The following is a 24,442-nucleotide window of genomic DNA, read 5'->3' on the forward strand; positions in this document are numbered from 1 at the left end:
AGAAATACTTTGAAGGACTTTGTACTTGTTTTGATGACCTGCACAATTACAAAGTGTATTCTCCTGAAAGAGGAGCAAGTTTCCATTTTACAATAGTGTGAGTGTACACAAGCTTTTGCTTTATGAGAAAGGTGGCTGTGCTGGCTGCTAGGAGGCCTGTCCGCAGACAACAGAGAGAAGGTCAGGCAAAGGCAGAAGCAGAGAGCAGATAGGGGAGGGTGCAAGCAACTCACTACTTCTGCCCAAATCCTCAGTGGTTCTCTTAACATCTCGGTTCTGTAAAATTACTAGAATACTTAGAAGAAATATTATTATTATTTTCTTCTTAGTATTTCTGACAATTCTAGCCTAGCTGCCATAAAACATTCTTGTGTAAGCATTTTCAGAGTCCACTACAACATTAAATCCTGTTAACCACTTAAAAGATGGATTCTGAATGGCTGAGCCCAAAGGAACCAGACATGGAAAGCTAGATATGTTGAAAGGAGCAGGTTATGAGTTTTTCAGCACAATGTAATTGTGTAATTTGGGGCCTTTTTAATTATAATTTTAAAATATTTTGTATAATTGTTTTGCATTTATGCATTATCTACCACTTGGACTTCTAAGCATTGAAACTAAACAAGAGAGTCAAAATTCTTTGTAACTTCTACTTTTCTTCATTTTCTAATGCTGATTAAGTGAATTTAAAACATCCATTCATTTAAACAATGTAATCCACACTTGTCATCATTAAATTAAAAAAATAAAAATAAAAATAGAAATAAAAAAGTAAGTGAAAAGAATGCCGACTTATGCCAGTCAAAAAAAGTCCCCGTGGAATCTCTGCAGGAGCCAAACGTTCTCTATATAACTAACAAAACAAAAGTGAAATAAAAACCCCACAGACCAGTTCTAAGAAATATAAATCTTAAAAGGCTTCCAAATAGCATCAAAAATGTTCTTTCTTGTTCCTGAGTCTGAATCTGGGACAGGCATGTTAACCACAATGGCTTAGTTATAGTAGTATTTGCTCTTCAATGCAATTGCTGATCTGCTTCAGTCATTAGTCCAAGGATCAGAAAGGTTTCTCCTTTTCTAGCTAAGTTCCCACTACAAGAAGAATCTTCTAAAATCAATAAATCAGGTGAAAATGTTATGTGTGATAAAATGTTACAGATAAAGTATTGTAAGAGATGATGTATCACTTTCTTTCAAAGCAGGGAGCAGATTGGGGGCACAGTAAGGTGTTACAAAAGAAAAAGCAAGAACTGAGAGTAAGGACTCTTGAGTTATGATCTGGCAACAGAACTGTTCTGCTGAGCCAACAAAACAACATGCTCAAATTAATATATTTCCATAGGCAAATATATATATATTAAAAAAAAACAAACGACACAACTGTTTACATTCCTTGAATTAATTTAACCTGGCATCAAGTTATAGAAAAGTTGTTTTATAAGGTGTTTTTTCAGAAGTGTTCTGCATCTTTTGATGCCTCTTTTTTCTTATCACCAACTTGAAAGCTTTTAAATAGGCCTATTTTTCAAAAGTACTGATTACCAGCCTTTTGAAGACAGCAGTCCTCAGATTTGTGAGACATTTAAGTTCACCTAATGATTTAGTAAACATAAGCTACTTTGGGGCTGTCACTCTGTTGAACTCAGTCCTGGGTTTGCAGACTAAATCAAGAAAAGGTGATGTCTTTACAATCTATACCTGAAGCTTTTTCATCAGGCAGCAACACAAAAATATGTGGGTAAAATCCGTCATTCACTTACCAGAGCAAAATTACAGGTCCAGATAATTCATTTTAAGAGATTAAGTGATTACTCTAGGTATCTAAGTGTTTTGTCTAAGTTCATAAATTAAAGCCGAATCCAAACCAAAACATGTAACTGAAACACCTCTGTAGGCAATCAAAAATCACAACTAGAGTTTGTACCTTATGCCCACTTCTAATTGCAGTGTAACTTGCTTCCATTATAGCTATATAGCTGCAAACCAACAGTGCCATCCACTGTTTTTCTGAAAAATCTTTCCATTATTTACCCAAATGGTCTTGAATACTAAAAGATGCTCCAGAAAAATTAAAACTCTCCTACCAGCCTGAGTTCGCAAGGGATAACATGCCCAAAACTTTATTTAGGTACTTCAAGCACTTTTTGTTTTAACTCAGCTGTAAGACCTAATTCTGTATTAATAAGAACATATCCATTTATCCAGTTTTGCATGGATGATGTAGAAGGAGCCAAGTTCATGAATTATCTAAAATGAGAAATATTAACTTTCTCTCTGATGTTTTCACTCCAAGTAGTTTGTTATGCCAACCTTGTATTTTTGTAAGACTCACACAACTTTATACGGTTTAGAGAAATCCTTAGTATAATCAAAAGTGCCTTAATCCTAAGGAAACAAAAAAGTCTGAAATATTAATAGCTGTTTTCATTCAAAGTATCATGCAGGCCTGTACTGACATGCAAATGATAAAGACAAAATCTGTATAATCAATTTTATGCAAGTCACAACCATGCTAGCCCATGGTCTTAAAGTTTCCCTGAGTGACATGAGAAATCTGAGGCTAAAGTTCAGCTTTAAATATCACGCTGAACTGTTATTGCTAATCCTGCAATAGGCTTTCCTATTGAGGCAGCTTTTTCATATTGATGACAAATACAAGCATTAAGGGAACGCAGATATAGTTTAAGCAATATGCATTTTATGTTACTGTAAGTATATGCATTAGTATAAAATGCTATTATTATAGCAATTATAGCAATGATTATTTTTATCCTTGCTTTTTAGGACTGTTGTTTTCCTTGCAAGGAGTGGAGAAGTTTTGAAAAATGCACAGTCTAAAGGCTCTTAGACTGATTTTTTTTTCTTAGAGAAAGGGCAGACAGTGACATAATGCATTTTGCTCTATCCCACTAGAGGGCCCACAGCAAGGGCTGAAAGCAACACCACTTCCTTCTCCAGAGGCACCACACAGTTACTCCCAGGGAGAGAGAGCTGGACTTTCTATTGTTTTGCTTAATTTCTTTTTTTCTTCTTCTTGATTTGTTTTGGTTTTGGTTTAGTTTGGCTGTTTGGGTTTTTTTTCCCTGATGTGACAGTTTCTCTTAAACACCCAGAATTGCTTTTGGTTTGTTGTCCTTTCAAGTAAGTTTTTCCAACTGCCACCAAAATTCTGTCAAAGGTTTGTTACTTTAACAGACTGATCTGAGCCAGGGACCCAGCATGGAAGATTTTGTATCCCATTACTCCATCCCATAGCCCGTATGTGCAACTGTCTTTTGTTCCCTGTATTTAGACTATAAACATTACAATAGGAAAGACTGTTGAACTCACGGATCATTAGACTTGGGGATGAGTGTGCCAAGCTCCTTGATTCGGTAATTAATATTATACCTTCTTCTTCTCTCAACTGTTAAAAAGAAACAGTTACTATTTTTATGGTGAAATATCATTGGATAAATTCAACATAAAACATTTAAATTAGCTAAAAAATATCAGTCAATTTACATAAAATTTCTTCCTCGAATAAAAATCCCAACTTGATCCCTTACCTGTCTCTGACTTACACTTGGGAAAAACTCCTGATTAGTATTATCTCTGCATCTTACCTTATGTGTAGACTTCTCCCCCATTTACAACTAACCTTTTACAGAATGAAATATTTACATACTGTCTAAACACCTCTCTTTTTTCTGATGTTTATGTATCCTTTCTCCACCCTGCTCCCACACAATGTAGTCTTCACCTTAGCAGAGTTTTGCAGATACCTTCAACAGGGACACAAGACAGCTCATCCAGCATTTCATATTTTGGCAGAATTCCTGCTACAGGTTACAGTTAACAGCTCCACTATCCTTTATCTACAGTTACCAGCATTGCAAATACAGAGAGGACATAACTGCAATCGTATCCCTTCATTGAAATGGAGAAAGATTGTGTCCCAGGAACACGTCCCAGCACATCTGTTTCTTTCAGTGATGGACAGCACAAGAGTGTTTACAATAACTTTTAAAACACAGAGAAAATTAAGAAGAGCATGATTTAAACAACAACAGTTGTTTCAATTTATGGTTCTTCTAATTCATACTGGTTTACTTGTAGTTTAACTAGAAAGGAAAAAGCAGAAGATAAGCCTTTTAAAATTAGTTCCCCCTCTCTGTGCTCCCAGTCCATTTTATTTGCATTGTACTTGTATCCAGACTGGAGTGTGTGACTCTTCTCTGCACAAAGGTCTGTCACCTTTCTACCTCCCATTTTACTAATTTAGAGATAATTCTTCTGCTTCCTCATCAGTTTTTGCCCAGTTACTTTCACATGCACAAACTTCACACTTTTCATTGGACATGCCCAAAGAATATCTCATTACTTTTGGGGATTTCTTGTGTACAACTGTGATACAGAAAGTATATTCAAGTGAGAATGTAGTCTCATTGTGGTGCTGTCAGAGAGCAGCAGTGATGTTCTACTGGCATGAACTTGCACTTCTGTCCACTACCTTCCTATTGCACTTTAACTCGTTCCAGACCTCACAGACTAGAAAAGATTCAGCTCTGGTCCATCACTAGCATTACACTGAGTTGTTTCTCTTATCTCTTGCTTCTTGGAAGACCTTACCTTGGGCTCATTATGCTAATGCCACTGTGCTCTCAGTTCAGACCTGGCCATCCTAGAACATGGCCAGAATGGATAAATGCTCCCTACATCCATGTACACTGATGTGCACTTCAAGTGTGAAGCCCTAATTTTTAATTTAAGTACAAAAACCCCAGTATAGCTAAATTAGAAGTGCACAGCCTAGGACAGCCTAATGGGGCATACTTGGCTGGCTTCAACCTTCTCATAGTCATACAAGCATCTCACTTTCAGTCTCAGCCTCACCACAAAGATGACCTCTAGTTTTTTACTTATTTGAATACACAGAGGTGTTTATTCTTCCTGTCTGTGTGAAGCTCTTAGGTTTGTGCAGCAGTCATTTCTGATTTCAGCTCCGGGAACTACCTAGTTGTTATTATTTACCCTGATTAAGTGCTCTACCTTGGTGAGACATTGTCTTAGTCTCCCTGTTAACAAGAATTTCATTCCACAGATTAAGGAATATCAGATTTTGTAGTTACGACTCCTACATTCAGTAGACAGGGTTACAATTCTGAGTGTACTCTTATGCAACCCCTTGCATCCCATTGGCATCATGCTTGATCTTGTAGGAGAACATACTGTACAAAAGCACATGGCAACTAAACAATTTAAAATATATATTTCAGTTGTGTCCTCAAAATATTGGCTGGGCAAACAGAAGTAAAGAATGTACGTTACCTATGCAGTCATATGGCATAATAGCCGTTGTTTAATTAATATTTACAATGTGGAAACACTCTGCCAGATACTAATCAAAAGTAAACTAAGCATTGGCTTAAAAAAAAAAGCAAAGAAAAAAATTTCTTTACCAGTGGACTCTTACAGAATTATTTTTCTTCCTATTTTTGTAGTTATTCCTGAAAATTAACTTCCAGCACTTATGCTAGTGGATCAGAGGGGAAATTTTGAAGCTTGGAAATTTGTTTCAATCTAGCTTTCCTGATTTAAGTCTGTTACAGTTCCAGTGGTATTCTGAGTTACCAAAAACATTTCAAATTTCAAATTGTAAAAAATTCCTCATACATTACATTTAATAAAATGGAAGATGAACATATACTTACTGAGATTGTGATTATCCTTTTTTTGTCTCTCCTTTGCCAATGCTCGTGTATCTGCTTCTGACAGAAAGTAACATTTATTAAAACAGTCCTTAAGTTGCAATTCCAGTACTCATTTCACCTTTTCAAAATGGCCTCTTGTCACAAAGAGCAGCTTTCTAGTCTTTTTACTTCATTACTCTTTTTATTATTAAACAAGATCATAAGCAAATCTATATTCTACCAGTGCTAAATTTTTGAGCAAGTCTGGCAGGTTGCTTAAGATTTATTGAACATTTTTTATTTAAGAACACAGAAATGCTATAGAGGGTGTTTTTTTTCCTCCACTTTTCTATATTTTACATCAGGATAAAACTTACAACACACTAATGTTATTATGGATTTGTATATCCCATAATGCAAGAGTTAATCAGATTTGCAAGATATTGAACAATCTCACTGTTTCCTCTGAGTGACACTAATAAACTGTACATGGTTGTTAGCATTCTTTGAATTAATTGAATGTAACTTTTAAAGTTGTTAATCTACTAATATAGATTTACCTTGAATAGCCTTATTGTAATGCTTTAAAAGAATCATTTGTTCTACCCTGGAACAAATTTAATGGATGATAATTTATTTATACCGTTGTTCAGGAGCCAACATGTGGAAGAATCCACTATGTTTCCTGAAAGAATAAGGTTTATTAAAAGCATGATGTTCATAAAAAACAGGGGGAAAACATGATTTCTGAATTACTAAGGAGAAGAACAGAAATAAAACATTTTTCCTTGGTCTTTGTTCTTTTTCTTAAATGAAACTACAAAGTCTCATGAATTTAATTATAAACACCTATGCCATGGGTAAGATTTATTCAACTTTTAAGAGAAACACTGTCACTTCTGAAGTTATAAAATACTAAAATCTGAGAGTTCTTTTACCTGTAAGTTCCCTTTTTACTGGTAGATTAGCTGGGCAAGAAGCATTTGTGAGACCCATATTAGCTGGTGCCATTCCCTGGTCACTGTTGTATATATCCAAAATGCTGCTAGATAGCTTGTGGGGTAGGGGAAGGAAAGAAGATTAAGAAAAAAACCAACACATTAAAATAAGTTAAAAACTAAAAAGATTAAAAAAGCATAAATACAAAGAGCAAACTCCTTTGAATATGAGTCTGGAGTTCTTCAGAAGGGATCTGTATGTGTCTGAAGGAAAAGTTTGTCATTACCTAATATTGAATAAAATTAAAAGTGAAGGGTCACAGTCTGCTACTGTTCCACAAGCAGCTTTCTAAGTGGGTTTCAGATGCAGAGCAATGTCATATATGGCCCCCAGTGTCTGGTTTTAACTGCTTCTATACAATATTTTCCAATAACAGGATTCCACAACTGTACTTCAAACATGAACTAGGTTGAAAGTTTTGACCAGGTCACCAGTGATTTTTTTAACCACATCACTAAACTCCAGACTGGTACTTCATACTGTGCCTGGTTTAGCAATATAATTTAGATGCAATAGCTAAAACTAGAGTGGACAGAGCATCAAAAAATAAGCTTTAAGGAAAGCACTTTGCACTGTTGTCAGGATACACCAGATAACCTAATGGCTTTAACATGCATAACGTATGTGATCATCTATAACTTTATCCTTACTACCTTCCAAAATGTAACATAACTTTATTTAAACAAACCCATAGAGTGCACTTAAAGAGAGTTAAGTCTAAAGCATGTTTCTATGGGTTCCAGATAATTAATCAAATATTACTTTTACTTTAATAATTTTACATTTCTGAAATTACTACAAAATATGTAGAAATTTAATAAAGTTCAGGATCAGTTTCTGTGACCATGTAACTAGCCTTTCAACACTGATCATTCTTTTATGTATTTCTGTATGTTCATATGAAAATAGCTATATAAAAAGAGTCCACATCTAGCTTCTCAAAAAACATTTGCATTCTTGCTGCCTTCTTAAGGCAATAGGAACAACGTTTTTTGTTGTTTTTTTTTCATTTGATCATGCATATAAAGTTTGTGCTGATATTTATTTCTTTTTTGGACAGCACACAAAGGCTCAGAAATTGAGTTTGTTTCTACCTGGCCTGAAAACCCATTGGAATTTTTAAGGCAGGTCACCAAGACACCAAACATAGGTCTGCTTGGAATCACCTTTTTTTAGAATATGATCACTTGTAGAGGCTTAGAGCTTCACCACAAGTTATTTAGAATGCAGACAGTTTCCCAACAACTTTCTCAGTGTGAAATCATTCTATGGCTATGATTGCTACACTTTTATATGAAATTTGAAAGTCTAAATACTTTAGACTTTTTAAATAATTGTTTTTCTAAATTATTTACTAGCTTTCCTAAATTATCTAAGAATCTTGTTTGTCTTACATTCCCTGTTGTATAACTTACGATGAAAGGAAGTAATTCTTTTTGAACACACATAAATAACATGCTCACCTTTAAAGTAGATGTTTATTATGTAGGAGAGCTAACAATACTTAAACACCATTAGAAATCACAACACCAAGTCAGTTTTTAAAATCTGCTTACATATTTGATCTCTCAATGAAAATACTTTTTAAAAGAATGTTTGGAATTCAGTTGAGTATTACTCAAGAACAAGCTATGTTTAATATGGAGGATTTGAACACTAAGCGCATTCGCACATTAAGCACCTTTGTTTCATTCCAGAGCTCACTGCAGCTTTACCTTTGCATTTTCATATTTTGTTATTATTGTATTACAAGAGTGAACTCATATTAGCTCTAGGCACATGCTTAATGCCTTCCTACATTCACGTAAATAAATTTGGTTTACTGAAATGATAGGAAAACACAATGTTAAAAAAACCTGAGAGTCAGTGTGACTCTGACACTTACACCAGTGGACTTTGGATAAGGCAATTATGGCTTAGGCTACTGTTTTTGTGAAATGCTGGGAAATAGTAACCACTGAAAAAAATATAGTACAATAAATAATCTAACAAATGAGAAATGCCTATCTATCATATCCTACATATTTCACACAGCTTTCAATAACTTGCATGAAACTTGTGGAAATCTTTTTAATTTTAAGATTACCAATACTGTTAATGAAAAAAATCAGAATTGTAAACCACAGTTTGACACAAAAACTACATATAAATACATAAATATTTCTAATTTTCAAGTAGTAATTCATCTTTATCCTTGAAATATAGTTAGATTTCTGTAGCCTATTCACAAAGACGTGAATTCAAATGCCAAGGTTTAAATCCAAGAGAAAAGCTCAACTTAGCTGGTAATGAAAAAACAATATCAATATGCTTCAAAGTTCAGAAGTGTGTGAGGGTTCAAAAGAGCATGAGTAAACTCAACTTAAAAAACACAGCTAAACATTTCAGCTGAATTTGATTACACATTTGATGAAGGTACTTCCATCTAACTCAGCCACGATTGTCCAGAGCAGTAAGAGTGCTTACACCTCCTTCCATCAGCAGAACCTCTGAAGCAGTGCATCGCACACAGACAGGGCTGCAAGTGAGTATCTGTCCATGGTGTGTGTCTACTGATAAATGTCACAGAATTTCCAGGAAGATGTAAAACAAGTAGTTTTTCCACATCTTCCCAGAAAGAAAGAGAATGATCCTTAACACAAAAAAAACCCCTACATGGATAAGGGTTGTTTGCACCTGTTCACTTGTTGACCCTAAACAGCTCTATGTCATGATCATATCTTCACTTACATGATCACATACTATTTAAGTATTTTTCCATTTTGGCTAATATTTGCATGATGTATTTGTATTAAATTAACATTCAAGTGTGAAAGGGCCATCATTCTATCACAGTCGGTGTTGCAGTGCTAGAAAATAACAGCTCAACCCTGTTCAAAAGTCAACTAGGTTTTTCTTAATTTAAAAATTCTGCTAAACATGGTAATTCCCCAGCCTAGACACAGAGACCCTGGAGCAGAAAGCATTTCCTAGATATTTGGTTGATTTAATATATCATCACATAATCATAGAGTCACAGAATGGTTTGGGTTGGAAGTTTCACATATCCAATATTTTCATTTGGATCGTGTTCCAAAAGTTGAATGATTGCAAATTATTGTTAAAAAGCTTTATTTTTATTTCCATTTCCAGACAAATTTTATTTTGGTTATTTGTTCCTTTAACTTATAAATTTAACTGTTTAACCTCCTCATGAGATTATTGTGAGTGACCATAGCTCACTTAAGTCTTTGGTTTGCTAAATTGAATAGGCCACTCTTCTTTAGCCAGATTTTCCATGTTATGATTTGTCCCAACAGGTCTCTCTCTCTATCTTTCCTGCATTGAGTTAGTTCCTCTGAAGGGTGGACACCTCTACCTTTTTCTAAAAGTTTTCTACCCAGTGAATTCCACAGTGGATATTTCATTGTGTCTCTTGGAAATCTCTTGTGATGGATCCTAAGATCATATTTGTCTCCTTTTTGCAGCCCCATCATTTTGACAGCTTATAGTCATCCTCTGAGCAACTAATGTAACCAGATCTTTCTCTGTCATCTTCAGTTAATGAGCTCTCAGCTTACTGCAGACTTTCCTGTTATTAGTATTTAAATGAATGACTTTGCTATTACGTTCCTTCCATTTATACTGTTCTGTCATCACAGCCATATAATTCTTCCTCTGTCATGTCATCATCCTCCTTTGTATTGGCAATACTTTCTACTTTTGCTACCTCTGTAAATTTCGTCAACATAAACTTTTTCTGTAGCAAGGTCACTAATGAAAATATTAAATAAATTGAGGTTAAAGACTTATTCTTGGGTGACTTCTTTAATATATTTTCTTTTAACAAAACCTTTATAATTTCTTTAGCTTGCCCCTTAATCCAAACATAAGATTCAGTTACTTCCTATGTCATTTGTATTGCATTTTACTAATATGCATTAATAAAAGAAGGAAACAACCGACAAACCCTGGTTTTGCAGGACTAGCTAAGAAGACTATTTCCAGTAGCAAATAGCTCTCCATACATCCAAAAGTATGTCACTAATCATGGAAGTGATGCAGGATATGTACATTTTTAAAGAGCAGACACCTTACATGCTCTAGTTACTTAAAACGGCTAACGCCTAGGATAGCAAGTGCTTTTCACCAGAGGCAACTTGATTGTCTTGACAGGTCAAAACAACTCAACAGCTAATCTTCTCTCCCTTAAGGGGCCTGGGAACAGGCAGCAGGATGGACTGTCCTGTTAGTGGATGCTTATTTCCAGCTACCATTTCTCCCAGGTCTTATTTCTTCACAGTCACATTCACAGGCCCAAGTGTACAATCAGAAGGGTCAAGACGTCCCCAGAAAATACAGAGGTCAGGACCAGACTGCCTCTTCCAGAGGTCTTCATTCTATCCAAGTCAGAAGAACCCACAAAAAAGAGGGCACGTGGGAAGCAAGCTGCAGGAGTAGTCATGCTAGCAGAAACTTCCTTTGCTACCTTCTTTTTTTTAAGGTTAACAACTGCAGAATTGCAACTCACCAGGGGTGTCCACCTGCCTATATTTCCTGCAGTAACAGAAGTATGGCTTACATGCAGAGCAGCTGGTGTGCAGTACAGACAGTTCTGAGGATCATTTGCCCTACCACACAGGGTCAGATTTTATGTACTGCACCTATAGACTTGGCAAACTCAAGTAGCAGGGAAGCATAACACATGCTGCTCTACTTATCTCAAGCATAAGCTATGTAGCTGACTAACCTGGTTAAGTACTGTATCTACAAGGGAAAATTTCTTTTGGTGCTCGGCAAAAATTAGTACTTGCCCAGGCTGCCTCTAATATTAAGTGTTCACATGTGACGTATTAGCACAATACTTTATACTTTCCCTCTTCCAATATATCCCACTTAAATCATGTTCTCATGAACCTAATTGATACCATCACTTCAAGGAATAGTTTTGTAAAATGAAGCTACTTCTTCTTAGTCAGAAAAAAGATGTTAACTAACATCCATTTCAATGTGGTTCTTGCTTATTCATTTTAATTAAAAAAGCAAAGCAGAGATTTTATGAAGTTTTATGCTATTATCCTATTTATGCTTCCTAAACGTAGAAAACTGAATTTGGAACTGTATCCACAGTTCATTTTACACATCAAGTCAAAGTTTGTTCGGTATTTGTGTTACATACTTAATTCATTGTCATTTTTTTCCTGTCTATCCATGGCAGGTAACAAAACTATTTTTCAATCTTTGAAATTTTTAGAAAAGTGCACGAATTTGGCCAAATAGTGAGTTGATTAATTAGTGTATTATAACCCAATAATTGCAAATCCACTTTCTAAATAGTACTATCTGGTGTAATGAGTGTTTCCAATTGTTAACAAGAGGAAACTGAGGTAATTTCTTTATCTTCAATGCATATTTTAATAAACTGTGATTTTTTTGTCTAATTCGAAGGTATTTCAGACAGGATGAATAATCTTGTAGGTGAATATAAGTCCTGGACCCAGAAGATTGAGCTTCTACCTCTGGCTTTCTTTTGCATTTGTTCTGTTGCTTGAAGAAAGCTGAACAACATAAGTTGTTTTCTTTGTAAGGATATGTCCACACTGTCAACTGTCAAAAAAAGTTCTAGTATAATGGTTTTAGATTCTAGAACAAGAGCATCACATTTACAGTTACATGTTTTAAGTCCATTTGTAACTGCAATACAACACACATATATTAACATAAACTATTCTTAGTAATAACAGCCACATATTCCAGTTCCTCTTTATATTACCTAAAGAGAACAGCAGAAAAGCAAATGCTTTCCTTTTCGGACTTGTTTTCCTTTGAACAAATTGTATCTCCTTCTATATTTATCTTTAACATGGCTCATAATTACACACTCCTCAACCACGGACTTAATGTTCAGATATATTACATTACACCTTATATATTATGCATGAAAACTGGTTCATTTTTTATCTTCAAATAATGATCATCAAGCTGCTTCATTATTCATCAGAGAAAAATGAACTCTGCTCATAATCCCAGTTACAGTACATTCCTTCCCTGATCATATACATAGAAGCCCATTGTCTAGATGAATGTCTGATCAAATATGACCAAGCAAAGGAATTTTCTGGAGAATCAGATTTTTGCAGAAGAGGTCTGCTCTTTCAGTTATCATGTCTTAATTTTACAGTTTTAGCTGCTCTTGGTTTTTCTGCTTAAAAAACTAACATAACAGCCAGAGACAAAAAGTGATATTGTGATACTGTCATCATCCAACTTGCAGCTGGAAATCAAAGTCCACTGGAGTACCACAGCACTAACCTCCAGGGTCTGAAACCAAAGATGACAATTAAATGGCAGCTGTGTTAGCTGTTATCCTATGATCATTTCACTACTAACACCAGATAACTAATTCCTGGTTCCTTCTGTTTCTCCAGCTACCATATGTAAATGCATTTACCAAATAATTCAAATTCTTCCTCTGAAAGCAAAGAACAAACATCAGCACAAAAACACAAGAAAAGTGGCAAATTGAGGCTGAGAAATGAGTGAAAGCCAGATGTATTTTTTTACAGGATTAGACTATGGGGCACTTTCTGTTAAATATAGATGCTAACATCTTTCTTATCAGTATTTGTATAAATATATTATATTTTATATCATGTCCTCTTACATTTCACATATCAAATAAGTATCTGAATACATTACAGACCACAAGGAGCTTAATATAGCTGCCTTCTATTATCTGTCATCTACTAAGGACTTCAGGTCTTGCATTGCTGTATACAGAAAACAACAGGAGGCTTGAAGCAGTTGCTGTCTATCAGGGCTTTGGGATAAAAAAGGATCTGCCTGGTGGACTCAAACAGCAGGAGTTTGCTTGTAGATGCTGCTTCACAGCTTGGAATTAGTGAGGAATGCATATTAGAAGAATTAGAAGCTTGTTTTATCTGTCCTTTTCTCTTACCTCTGTTCAACATGTGTTAAGCTCTGAGATGAAGACCATGTTGATAAAAGATACTTACATACAAAACCCCATTTATTTTAGAATAATGATAGAATCATAGAATAACTAAGGTTGGAAAAGACCTCTGAGATCATAAAGTCTAACCATCAACCCAACACCAAGATGTCAACTAAACCCTGTCCTGAACTACTATGTCAACACAGTTTTTAACACCTCCAGGTATGTTGACTCCACCATTTCCCTAGGAAGCCTCTTCCAATGCCTGACCATTCTTTCAGTAAATAAATTTTCCCTAATTTCTAATCTGAACCTCCACTGGTACAACTTGAGGCCATTTCCAGTAATACTTCCATTTATGTGTCATTACTTTTCTGAAAGAGAACACCAAAATAGGAAATTTTCCTTCATTTCATAGTTATGAAAATATTTACTGCAGTTGCATGGAGTTCCAATCTTCTGGCTTCCTTCAGTTAGAGAAGTCAACCCCCGAAATAGAGAAGGGTTATTAGACATCATGCTGTTAGAGTTTTCTGGGTATTTTGTACAGGTTTTGAGTGCTGCAGCTAGGTAACACAGTTTTTGCCTTAACTCAAAGCACTGTATGCTCTGTTCTATAAAGACCAATTCTACAGCATGAGGTAAATTGCAAAATCTCATAGCCAGTCTGTTTGGAGTACTTAGAGCATACAAAAAAGCTGTGCACGGCCACTATATTGTGTAAAATACTGAAAACAAACCTGCATCTGGCATTTGTATGGCATTCAAAACAGCAGTGGCAACAAAAGATAGCAAAAGACATCCCCAGCTGCAGAAAACAAGCTGGAGGAGTTCTCAGTTTGTGCATTTCATTGTTAGTGCTCTGCGACTGAAAGACACAGTTTCATATCTAGCAACTTTATACCACTGAAGAAAGACAAATAAAATATTTGCTCACCAGTTTTATTTTTGAGGAGTCTACTATTTCCTTAATAGCTACCGACTGCTCTTTCTCCTTCATTTTTCTTTTTCGTTAAACTTGGAAATGATACTCAGGAGTGCTAGACAGAAGTTTATATACTTAGGTGAACTTTGATTCTTCCTTGGACTTTAAGACTAATCTAGTGTAGAATGTGATTGACAAAGCATTTTCATTGATGTTATGCGGCTTTTCAGGTTACCCAACCTAAGCAAATGAGGTTGTTAATGTTTACTCTGGCCCTTTCTTTAAAATGGCTTTGAACTTTAGCAGACTTTATAAACTTATAAAGGTTCCCAAATGACATCAGGATTCACTAAATAAAAAATACTCATGATTATGCTGCAGGCGGCTGCCTAGATCAGCAATACTCATGCACCTTTAGTGGAAACCTGGCTTTACTTCATGATTGAACAATTACAGCAATTATTGGATAAAATACTTTGGAGGGTACCTACTTGAATTTATTTTTACTGTATGATTTCTGGCAATGGGACAGATAGCAGTTTTTGTAATCCAACCAGATGGTAACCATCAGTGTTTGACAAATAATTAATACAAATACAAATTATTAATGCCATGATGAGAAACTGTGACCTCAAAGACTTTGTAATAGCAGAGATTTCACAGACAGACTGCACTGTGCTTTTTCACTAATAAATAGTGTCTCTATAAAATCAAAAGCAGAATTAACAGATTTAATCAGAACTTTATAGCAGCTGTAGTTAACAGAATCATAAAAATTAGGAAAGAAAAACATCTATCCTGTCCTGTCCTGATCTAACCTCTAGTCCATTCCTGTGCAATGCAAGATTTGTTCAAATGCTAAAGGAACTGACCAAACACAGATGAGCCACAGGGTAACTGAGGATTGTCTTGCTCAGAATAAGCCAAGCACATAAGCTATTGTCTTGCAAGAGTGACAGAAGTGGAGCAATCCCAGTGGAACTGACTCCAAAGTGGACTGGAAGTAGGCTGTAGCTCCCAATCTTTGTGAAGTAGTGTGCTGTCAATGTATGAAATGTCACGCAAGTGAAGCAGCAAAGCTTTTCAGGATCCCTCATGAGGTAACCTGTTGCAAGGCAACCCCTTTGCAGGCCACTCCCTGCCTTGTTGCCATCTCCCACAGCTGGCTGGACCACGAGCTCAGCCCCAACGTCTAATACTGTAAAATCCTTGCATGCCAGCGTGCCCAGGGAATTTAGCTTCCACTCTCTGCTAGTGATCCCTGTCTACCAGTCTTTCCATCCTGTCACCTGTAGATGCCTTCTAACAATGTCACTAGAGGTCTCTTTATCTTACAGACAGCCATTTGAGTTCTTAGAGAGGGGGCAAAGCAGATGTGAAAGCTAAGAAGAATCTGTCTACACCTTTCCTAGTTACAGTGCTGGTCAACACAGACATCCTTGGCATGCAGAGGAAAACAGTGGCTGGATTGAGTTCAGGACTGTATTGAGGTGGCCTAGCCATGGAACAAACTGGGATAGGTAGTTCATTCATTCTTTCTACCCTTATTCAAAATCAGAAGTACCAGACAAGCCAGATCCATCCTGTTCTGGTTCTACGTACATCACCAAACCAGATTAGCAATGGGATCTGTGGGATCTGCTGCCCGTTAGCTGTTGTTTTTAGTTGTAACAAATAATAAAGAGGTTTTTACCTAATATAATAGTTGAATGTTATGCAGTTATTCTCTGATAATCTAAAGATGAAACCAAGTTTCAGCTGAGGGGCAGTCTCATTTCATTAAAATGGCACAAACAGCAATAACTTTTTTTTTCTTTTAACTCTTCTTTTCCTGGCATATAAATACCACATACACCAAATGAGATTCAAAGAAGGACTGAAGAAATTTGATTAGATTCACAGATAGAAAAAGTTTCCAATAACAGATTCATCGCTTGTGACATCTCTGACTCTCTGAGGTGATATGAACTTCAAAGCACCAGTGACACTATAATGATTTCACTATGCAGTTAGAGTTGGAGCTGTTGGAGAAATTAATGCTGCTTCAAGTATTTTAGTATTTCTTTCCTTTAAAGGAAAGAATTATTTTGGAAAATAGATTGCAGAATTAAAAAAAACAACAAACAACCAATAAACAAATAAAAACCAATCAAACAAAAATCCAAAAACAAACAAACAGAAAAACAACCTTGCTTTAACAGAGAAGGCAAATCTGTTCTGTGCACTTATGGTGCATTTATCCATATATAGCAAGATCAGTGCATCCTATTGGTTAGAAGCCATTGCTTTCAGGAAACATTCTTGCTGGCAAGATCATTCAGGGGAATAATTAAGGAAAGCATTTCTCAGGTATTATTAATAAATCAACATAGAAACATTATTTTCTTGGCTGTATTTACTACTGGACATGGTCAAAATTCAATGAAAATGTTTTCAGAGGAGAAACTTTCCATTTTGGCCCAGGCAATTGAGAAGGAACTGGTCCATTTTGCTTAGTCATTCAATGCTTAGCATTCTAGCAACAGTGAGCCCACCTGATTTAACAGGTCACCATAGACCACTGTGTGCAGATCTCCTGAGGTCCAGTTTTAAGGCAATGCTCTGCCCCAAGCCCTACTCTACACTACTACCTAGCTCTCACCAGCAACAATCCAACTGCTACACAGCCTCTCTCCCTGGGCTTCTTCAAGAAAACTTCTGAAGGCTCTTGTTTTCCTCTGCACTATAACAAAAGATAACTTAGAATCCTTGGAAATCTACACAAAACTGTATTATTTTCCAGCCTGTACCATCCAGAATGGTACAAGAGAAGCCTATGCCCTTGCACAACATTAACATTTCATTTCATTCTCATTCCAAGCTAATTTCCTAATGCTTTTCAGTGGACTGCATGTCAAGTGTAGAGTATTATCCCAGTAGCTGTTCAGTTATTATCTGGGCTACAGTAGTTATTTCTTAATGAAAGTACTGGTAAAAAGCCAAACGTTTTCACAGAAGTCACTGTTGTGCTTGCTAAATTACTGGGCTTTCTGGGTGAGTCCTAGGGATGTATACATACATTAGCAAAACAAAACAACATTTAGTAACAAGTAGAGGTTCACTAAGTCACACACTGACAAATGCAACACTGAAAAGCACAGAGATGGTATTTTTTAACTGTGCTCATTTCTGGCTCTCTTTACTTTTAGTAATGTTCTTCACATCTCCCTTGATACAGCATGTTTCTTAAATTTCCTTTTTTCAGATACCAAACAAAATATAGACCACAGCTTTTTCCTCCAGACTTTAAATGATGGTATCATATGTGCTTTGCATTAACAGACCTGCACACCTCCAGTTCCTATGTTCTGAGCATTTGGAAGTTAATAAACTTTAAATTCACTACAAAATGCTGAATAGACTGTGAGGATTTAGGATAAGAATGAAAGTCTGATAAAATTAAAAATGTTTACTTTTGAAACATCTGTCACCATATCTGACATACATGACATTATTTATCTCATACTCACCCATATACTCTTTGCCTCATTTTTTAAATGATTCCTATAATGTGAGGAAGAAACCTGTCACTCCTATATGGTACTGAGCACAAAAATAGATTTTTTACAACGTAAATAAATATGTTGCTGCCTTTAGTAAAAAGTTTCATAAGACTAAATTATTATAACAAGAAAAAAAGACTTAAATTGGTGGCATTTTCAAGTTTTCTTTAATAAATCTTGCCTTCTACATGATGAACAACCTAGTTTCATCAAGTGATAAGAACAGTTATGACTTGATTTCAGTTATGAATTCTGGACAAATATATAACTGAGTTTACAAATATTTTCAGAAAAATCCAGATTTCTTGTATATAGGGAAGACCTAGTCCTATATTTTAACTCAACTTCTAAAAAATAATTATAAAAAGTAGGTTTCTACCATTATAGGACTGTTAACAGCAACAGAAGCACAGAGAGAATTCCCTACTTCAAGAAATTCTTAGGTTGCCACACAAAGCAAGAAAGTCTTATAATATTACGATTTTGGGGCCAAACACAATAAAAGCCAGACAATCTGCTCTTCAGAAGCTTTAATAATTTTAATGAGAGATGGAGAGATGTTCTTGTTTTCACTTCTCTGATTTTACTAATACATGGTTGTAATTCATTAATTCAGGGTCAGACAATCAGCCTCTGAGCAATTATTCACGAGTGGTCTCAGAATTCAATATCCTCATTTAACATGCCATTAAAATGGTACATAGGTGCATCTGACTAAAGCAAACATTAATTCACTGCAACACACAACAGATAGCACTGCAAAGCCTACAACCTCAGACAATATCACTTGAGAAAAATGAGAATAGAAAATGGTTTCCTAAATTTGGCTTGCTCAAGAGAAGACTTTACTGGAAAACCCCTAAGCTTTATACCACAATCAGAAAACTAGGAGACTCAGGTTCTTCTAGAATTTTAGAAAGACTGGTTTGCACAGCTTGGACAAATTCAAGACAATGCCAAGAAGGGAAAAGCCAAAGACGCAATCCTAAAAATATTTAAGCATTGCACTGCAGAAGTTTAAGGGGGAATCAAACACCAACTCAGCCAGGAACATGAGCAACTCAGTCTCCGTTATGATCTCACTTGCTCTGTGCTGATGGCAGCCACCATAGCCAGGCACCTTATGCAGAGTACCTAAGAAGTAATATGGATCTCTGTTTAAGTGCAGCACAACCCTACTTCCTCTTCTCAGGGGAATCTGATATTCTGTCATGACTGATCATGTCTACTAGTCCAACACTGTTGTAATAGATACCTTTCTAACTCAGATGAACAAAATGTCATTACGTTTAATGTGATGATGAAAAACTTGAGCTAAAGAACACATTTTCTGTCTGCCTCTCTATCTTTCTATATTGCACATCTGAAGATCAAACATTTGCAGGCAGGTTGAGGATGTTGCCTGGAAGATACCATAAATGCCTGAGTCACACACTAAATGCCTGAAACTGCCTCCATCTGCCTATTTCTTTTATGTATATCTGGAGTACACTGCCAAAAGAGGGGACAGAAGAGACAGAGACACTGATAGCTTCCGCGCTGGCGCAGTTCACATGCTTTTTTGAAGGCAGGCTTCATTTTTGCATAGTGCTGTACAGAGAGATTTGGAAATATATGCTCTGGCTTTATCTAACAATCTGGTGATTTCCTCAGCATAAACAAAAATCTAAATAACATTACCTTGCTGACAGGCATTGCAGGAGCCTCAAATCTTTGGAAGTAAAGTACCAGGTAGGCCTAAAAGTCACTGCATATTTTCTTGCTCATCAAGAATAAGGCATTCAATACATTTTAGAGAGATATGTCCTTCATGGCTGAAGATAAAGGCTAATGAGGCTGGAATTAGCATATATTAACATCATCCAGTTTTAAAAGGTGTTGAGGGAGTGTGAGTCTAGCCCAAAACCCAGAATTCATGCCTTTCATCACCATCTCCTGATATGACACCTGGAAGGACACTCCCTTGCCTCATCTTAATTTGAGCCAAAATATTAATTCGTTCCTCAGGGAGCATTTCTTTGCTATGTTCTGTACCAAGATATGTATAAATCAGACTGAATCCATCAGTACTTTAGTTGGAATGCAAATGCCACGTATTCATGGAAGTATAAATTGTCATTAATTCTGGACTTTGTACTGGGCAACACAGAGGCATAGAGATCTTATTTCCTAATGTATTTTTGTAGCCAGTGATGTTCTGTAGTCAGAAAAAGATGTTCCTCCAGTGGGTGATTAAAAGCAAGCACCTGACTGTATTCTGAAATTAGCTTTGTAGACTACCAAAGCCTGTGAAAATCTTCATGCTTTCACCAGAGTGAAGTTTCTCTTTATCAGTATTTACTGTAAGGCTCAGAGGACAAAATATGTGGAAAAATGTTCAGAAGATAAATCAGGGTTGAGAGAACAAAGAACATCCCCACTATGAAGTGCATAACAGTTATTGATGTTAGTTTCATAAATAATGCTCTATGAGTTGTTGAGTCCAGAAAAGGTCCATTCTTCCTCTTCAAAAGTGTAGCATATATGGAAATATAAGTAGCTTTTGTTAATCCTTTGTAATTTCTTTACAAGAATACACTGACACATTGTAACCGTTTGTTACAATTATTCCTATAAAGCATTTCTCCTGAAAAGTGACATTTCTCGTAGTTGTTCTTAAAATTATTCATCTGAGTGCAACTTGCCTTTATGAAAGTCAAGAAACAGAGCCCACCCTCGCTTTAGTATAACACATTGGAGAAACTACTGTATTGTAGAAAATATTCAAGGGGAAGCGTTGACTTTTTTAGATGAAGAAGAATCTTTAAGCTTAAGATTTTAAAAGGTCTTCTAGGGTCTGATGACTCCTTATATCCATAGTCCTACAAGGGAATTAGTACATCAAATGTGTTATGCACCGAACCTGGTGCTGGGCTAGAACCCCAAATGCTAATCAGACCATGTAAAACAGCTGTGTCCCACCACATTGGATCTCTTTCCTGTAATATTTCTTGAGAAAAAGACAAGCAAATTAAGAGAAAGGGGAATATTCCACTGCTTTAGCCTCTGAAGTGTGACATGTGCTTGAATCACTGAATGAAATTCTCTATTATAAAGAGCAAGATGAAATTCCACAAAATACTTACAGTTCTTTGCATCAGTAGAGGAGTTTCAGAACAACCTATCCCTTCATCATTAAAATTTGATTCCATATTGATTATGTCTTCAATCACCTCTTCCATCTGATAAAATAATAGTTATATTAATCATTACAAATAATACTGGAAACACTGTTATTCTGAAAATGCAGACAAATCTTGAGTATTTATTTCATCAATACAACTGAATTTCAGAAGTTTATATATTAAAATTCAAATAATTCAAGCACTTTTACACAATATTCACATTTTTTACTTCTTGTGAAAACAGTATTTGTGGTTTAGCATGTTACTGCTTTCCTCTCGAACATCAGCCCATTCCCCTTTTTTAACCCCCTTATTGCAACACTGAGCTCCGATGAAGGAAGTGCATTGCAAAGTTGTAACTGTGATCTTTCTGTCACCTTCATCAAATATGTCAGATCCACAGTGCATCGTTGCACTGGTGCAGCAAGGCTGAAAGGAACCTATGGTTCTGCAACAGAGTGAGTCACTCAACAGTTGGTGTTACACACTGCTCTCAAGATTCAGCCGGCAGAAATTTGCATTGGGTTAGGCAGGACACTGGATACCTCTCCAGCCAGCCTTCTGGTCCCATGTTTTCTCAAATCTGAGCCAAAAGCTACTGAAGAAGATGGAATAGCTAATAAATTGTTTGGGATAAAACAGTGAATACTTTGGGGACATACAGACATATATAGATTTGGACAGCATGAGTTCTCAGTAATAATTTTGGTCTGATAACATTTTCGAAATAACTTTGGGAAAGATCTCATTATGAACCTTTCACTGTTTACTGCCTGCTGGAGCAGTTGACTCGTGCTCAGAGGCTTGTCAAGCAGCTCTTGGGAAGTCCTTGAAGAGCTGTAGCTGGAGGAAATGTAGAGAGTCCTACACAACAAAAGAAAGTGTCACACAGGCCAGGGACCTTTCAACATAGACTTTTAGGGCACATGGCCCAACATTGGTCATACTCATCTCCCTCTCCAAAAAACAGACCTGTACTGTCCGAGGAACTGTGCACAGATTTATTTAGGAAAATGCTGTTTGGGCCAAAAGGATGCCAGGAAAATCCAACAATTAGACAATATGGATGAATACAGTTCAGTGCACCAACCTGTGTGTTAGCTCTCTACTATTTACTAATATACCTACAGCCTACGGTGGACCATAGGGTGCATCTGCAACTAGGACATTCTGCTGTGCCAGTGATCTCCCTGAGCCCGAGGACGGGATGATTCTAATTATTGGCGTGATGACTACAAGGACTTTGGCCTGTGCCAGCTGTCACTCTCCCAGGCATCACCAGGCACCTTTCAGGGGAGTGGTTTACAAGCAGCAGCCTTGCTCTTGAGGACATGCAGTGGTACTAGTGGTGTGCACCAGCTGTTCCTGATCAGATTCCCAAAGTGTTTGAGAATGGTTCCAGCACACTTGTCAGCGCAGAGTTGACTACAGAAGCCTCCACAAAGACCACCTAAAACAATCTTTGCAGAGTAGTGACTCCAATCATCTGTAAACTTGACATAAAATGTCAAAGTTGAAGGGCCCCAGATGATCTCTCCAGGAAGTGTTGGGTTTGTACTTTACAGTTTTTTCAAGCTTAGAAGCATAAACTCCCCATGCTCAAATGGGTCACAGTGCAAGATTCCTCTCTTTTGTTAAAGCCCAAGACATGATACAGCATCTCCATTCGATCTACATCTCACACTGACTGAGAATCTGACAGTGTATAATAGCTGTACCTCTATTAAAATAGATGATGGCACTAAAGTTAGCATATCTACGCCAATGCACCCAAGATAACCCATATATAAATATATCAGATAACTGAAAAATGAATGAGCGATTCGTTCAGTCACATCTGTAAGGTAATTAGTATTTAACTTTGTTATGCAGCAAGGATAATACTTTTAGACAGAAATATCTCGTCTGAAAAAAAAAGCACCAAAATTTTGCATCACAAAGTACATATTAAAAGAATGTACAGCAATGTATGACACAGGTAAAAAGACACAGGAGTACATTTTAACTGGCAGCAATTTAGAAGCTTGATCATGCAATAAACTATTCACAGGCATTCAAGGAAACCACCCGCTTAATCCAATAGGATTCAGGCAGCAAGTGCCACAACCAAAGACCCCACTAAAGTAAAGAATCTCTCGCCCACTACCAATGCAATGTGGGTCACATAACTTTTTTGCAGAAGTATGCAAAATCTGTTTCCCCATTCCTTTCACCAACCTGACCCTACCGCATTTTCTTGCTCTCCTCCAAGGGTCAGCAGTGTGGTAACTGGGCTTTCTGATGTGCCAAGATCGCTGGCAGGAGGCATGTGTCCGTTTCGTAAAATGGAGGCCACTCCTGAAGGCTGGATTGTGTGGGAGTGGGACAGGGAGAGCGTCTGGCTGGACAGCTTGGTATCAAGGGTCAGGTACTGCTTCACCTGGTGCCTCTGGCTTTGCTGGATATGGTATCTAGACTGATTTTCCAAGTGTGTTTGTACCTGGGAAGGAACAGAAAAAATTGTGAAGTTTCAAATAAACGGCACAAATATTTACCCATATATCCCCCTAAAAATGTTCAAAACATTAGATTCATCTTTACTAACACTTGAATAGAATTATTATTAACTTTTCTTCTTTTTTTTTCAGTTTTGCACTCTTGCACGATTCTTATTTGAGTAATTTTCCCCCCAACACAGCTGAATAAACCTGAATAATTACCAAGCAAAAATACAATTAGAAAAGAGAAACATGATCCTGAGAAAAGACCAGAAGTTTTTTCCCTTCTACACATTTTTCTCATCTCATTTAGGAATGATCTCTTTTGAAATCACTGATCATTACAATAAAATCTACATAAATGGATATATGTCCTCTAAAAGTAATATGACAATGTATTTACTCTGTTGTACTTGAAAGAGTACATAAACGCATAAAGAAAACCATAATCCAACAAACTTCAAGTAATATCAACAGCAGCAGATATTCACTCATATCTAGATCCACAACTGGCTCACCTTGTAATAAGTACAGTCAGTTAAATGAGGCATTATTGCACTTTTGAAAAAACACAAACCAAAACAAATGAAGGTTCCAAGCTATACTCCAGGATGACTGTCCTCAAACTGCACAGTCAAAGTGCCTCTCAAGGACAAAACACTTTCTGAGTTGGTAGGACTTTATAAACTGAGTGGTCATGCCAAAATGGCTAATTGAGTAAGACTTTGG

General features: G+C 36.5%; 1 protein-coding gene across 1 annotated transcript in view; it reads right to left on the reverse strand.

The window, feature by feature from the left end:
• Positions 1 to 23,730, reverse strand: part of TFEC (transcription factor EC) — a gene marked incomplete at its 5' end in the record, with an annotated part of 30,019 nt that extends 6,289 nt beyond the window's left edge. The window contains 5 exons of the mRNA XM_010004319.1: positions 3,331 to 3,406; positions 5,694 to 5,750; positions 6,611 to 6,725; positions 21,198 to 21,293; positions 23,464 to 23,730. Coding sequence (XP_010002621.1) covers positions 3,331 to 3,406; positions 5,694 to 5,750; positions 6,611 to 6,725; positions 21,198 to 21,293; positions 23,464 to 23,730 — 611 coding nt within the window. The remainder of the gene's footprint in view (positions 1 to 3,330; positions 3,407 to 5,693; positions 5,751 to 6,610; positions 6,726 to 21,197; positions 21,294 to 23,463) is intronic.
• Between the last annotated feature and the right edge of the window lie 712 nt (positions 23,731 to 24,442).

Source organism: Chaetura pelagica, unplaced genomic scaffold (genome assembly GCF_000747805.2).
Source record: "Chaetura pelagica isolate M959 unplaced genomic scaffold, ChaPel_1.0 scaffold68, whole genome shotgun sequence".
Taxonomy (NCBI): domain Eukaryota; kingdom Metazoa; phylum Chordata; class Aves; order Apodiformes; family Apodidae; genus Chaetura; species Chaetura pelagica.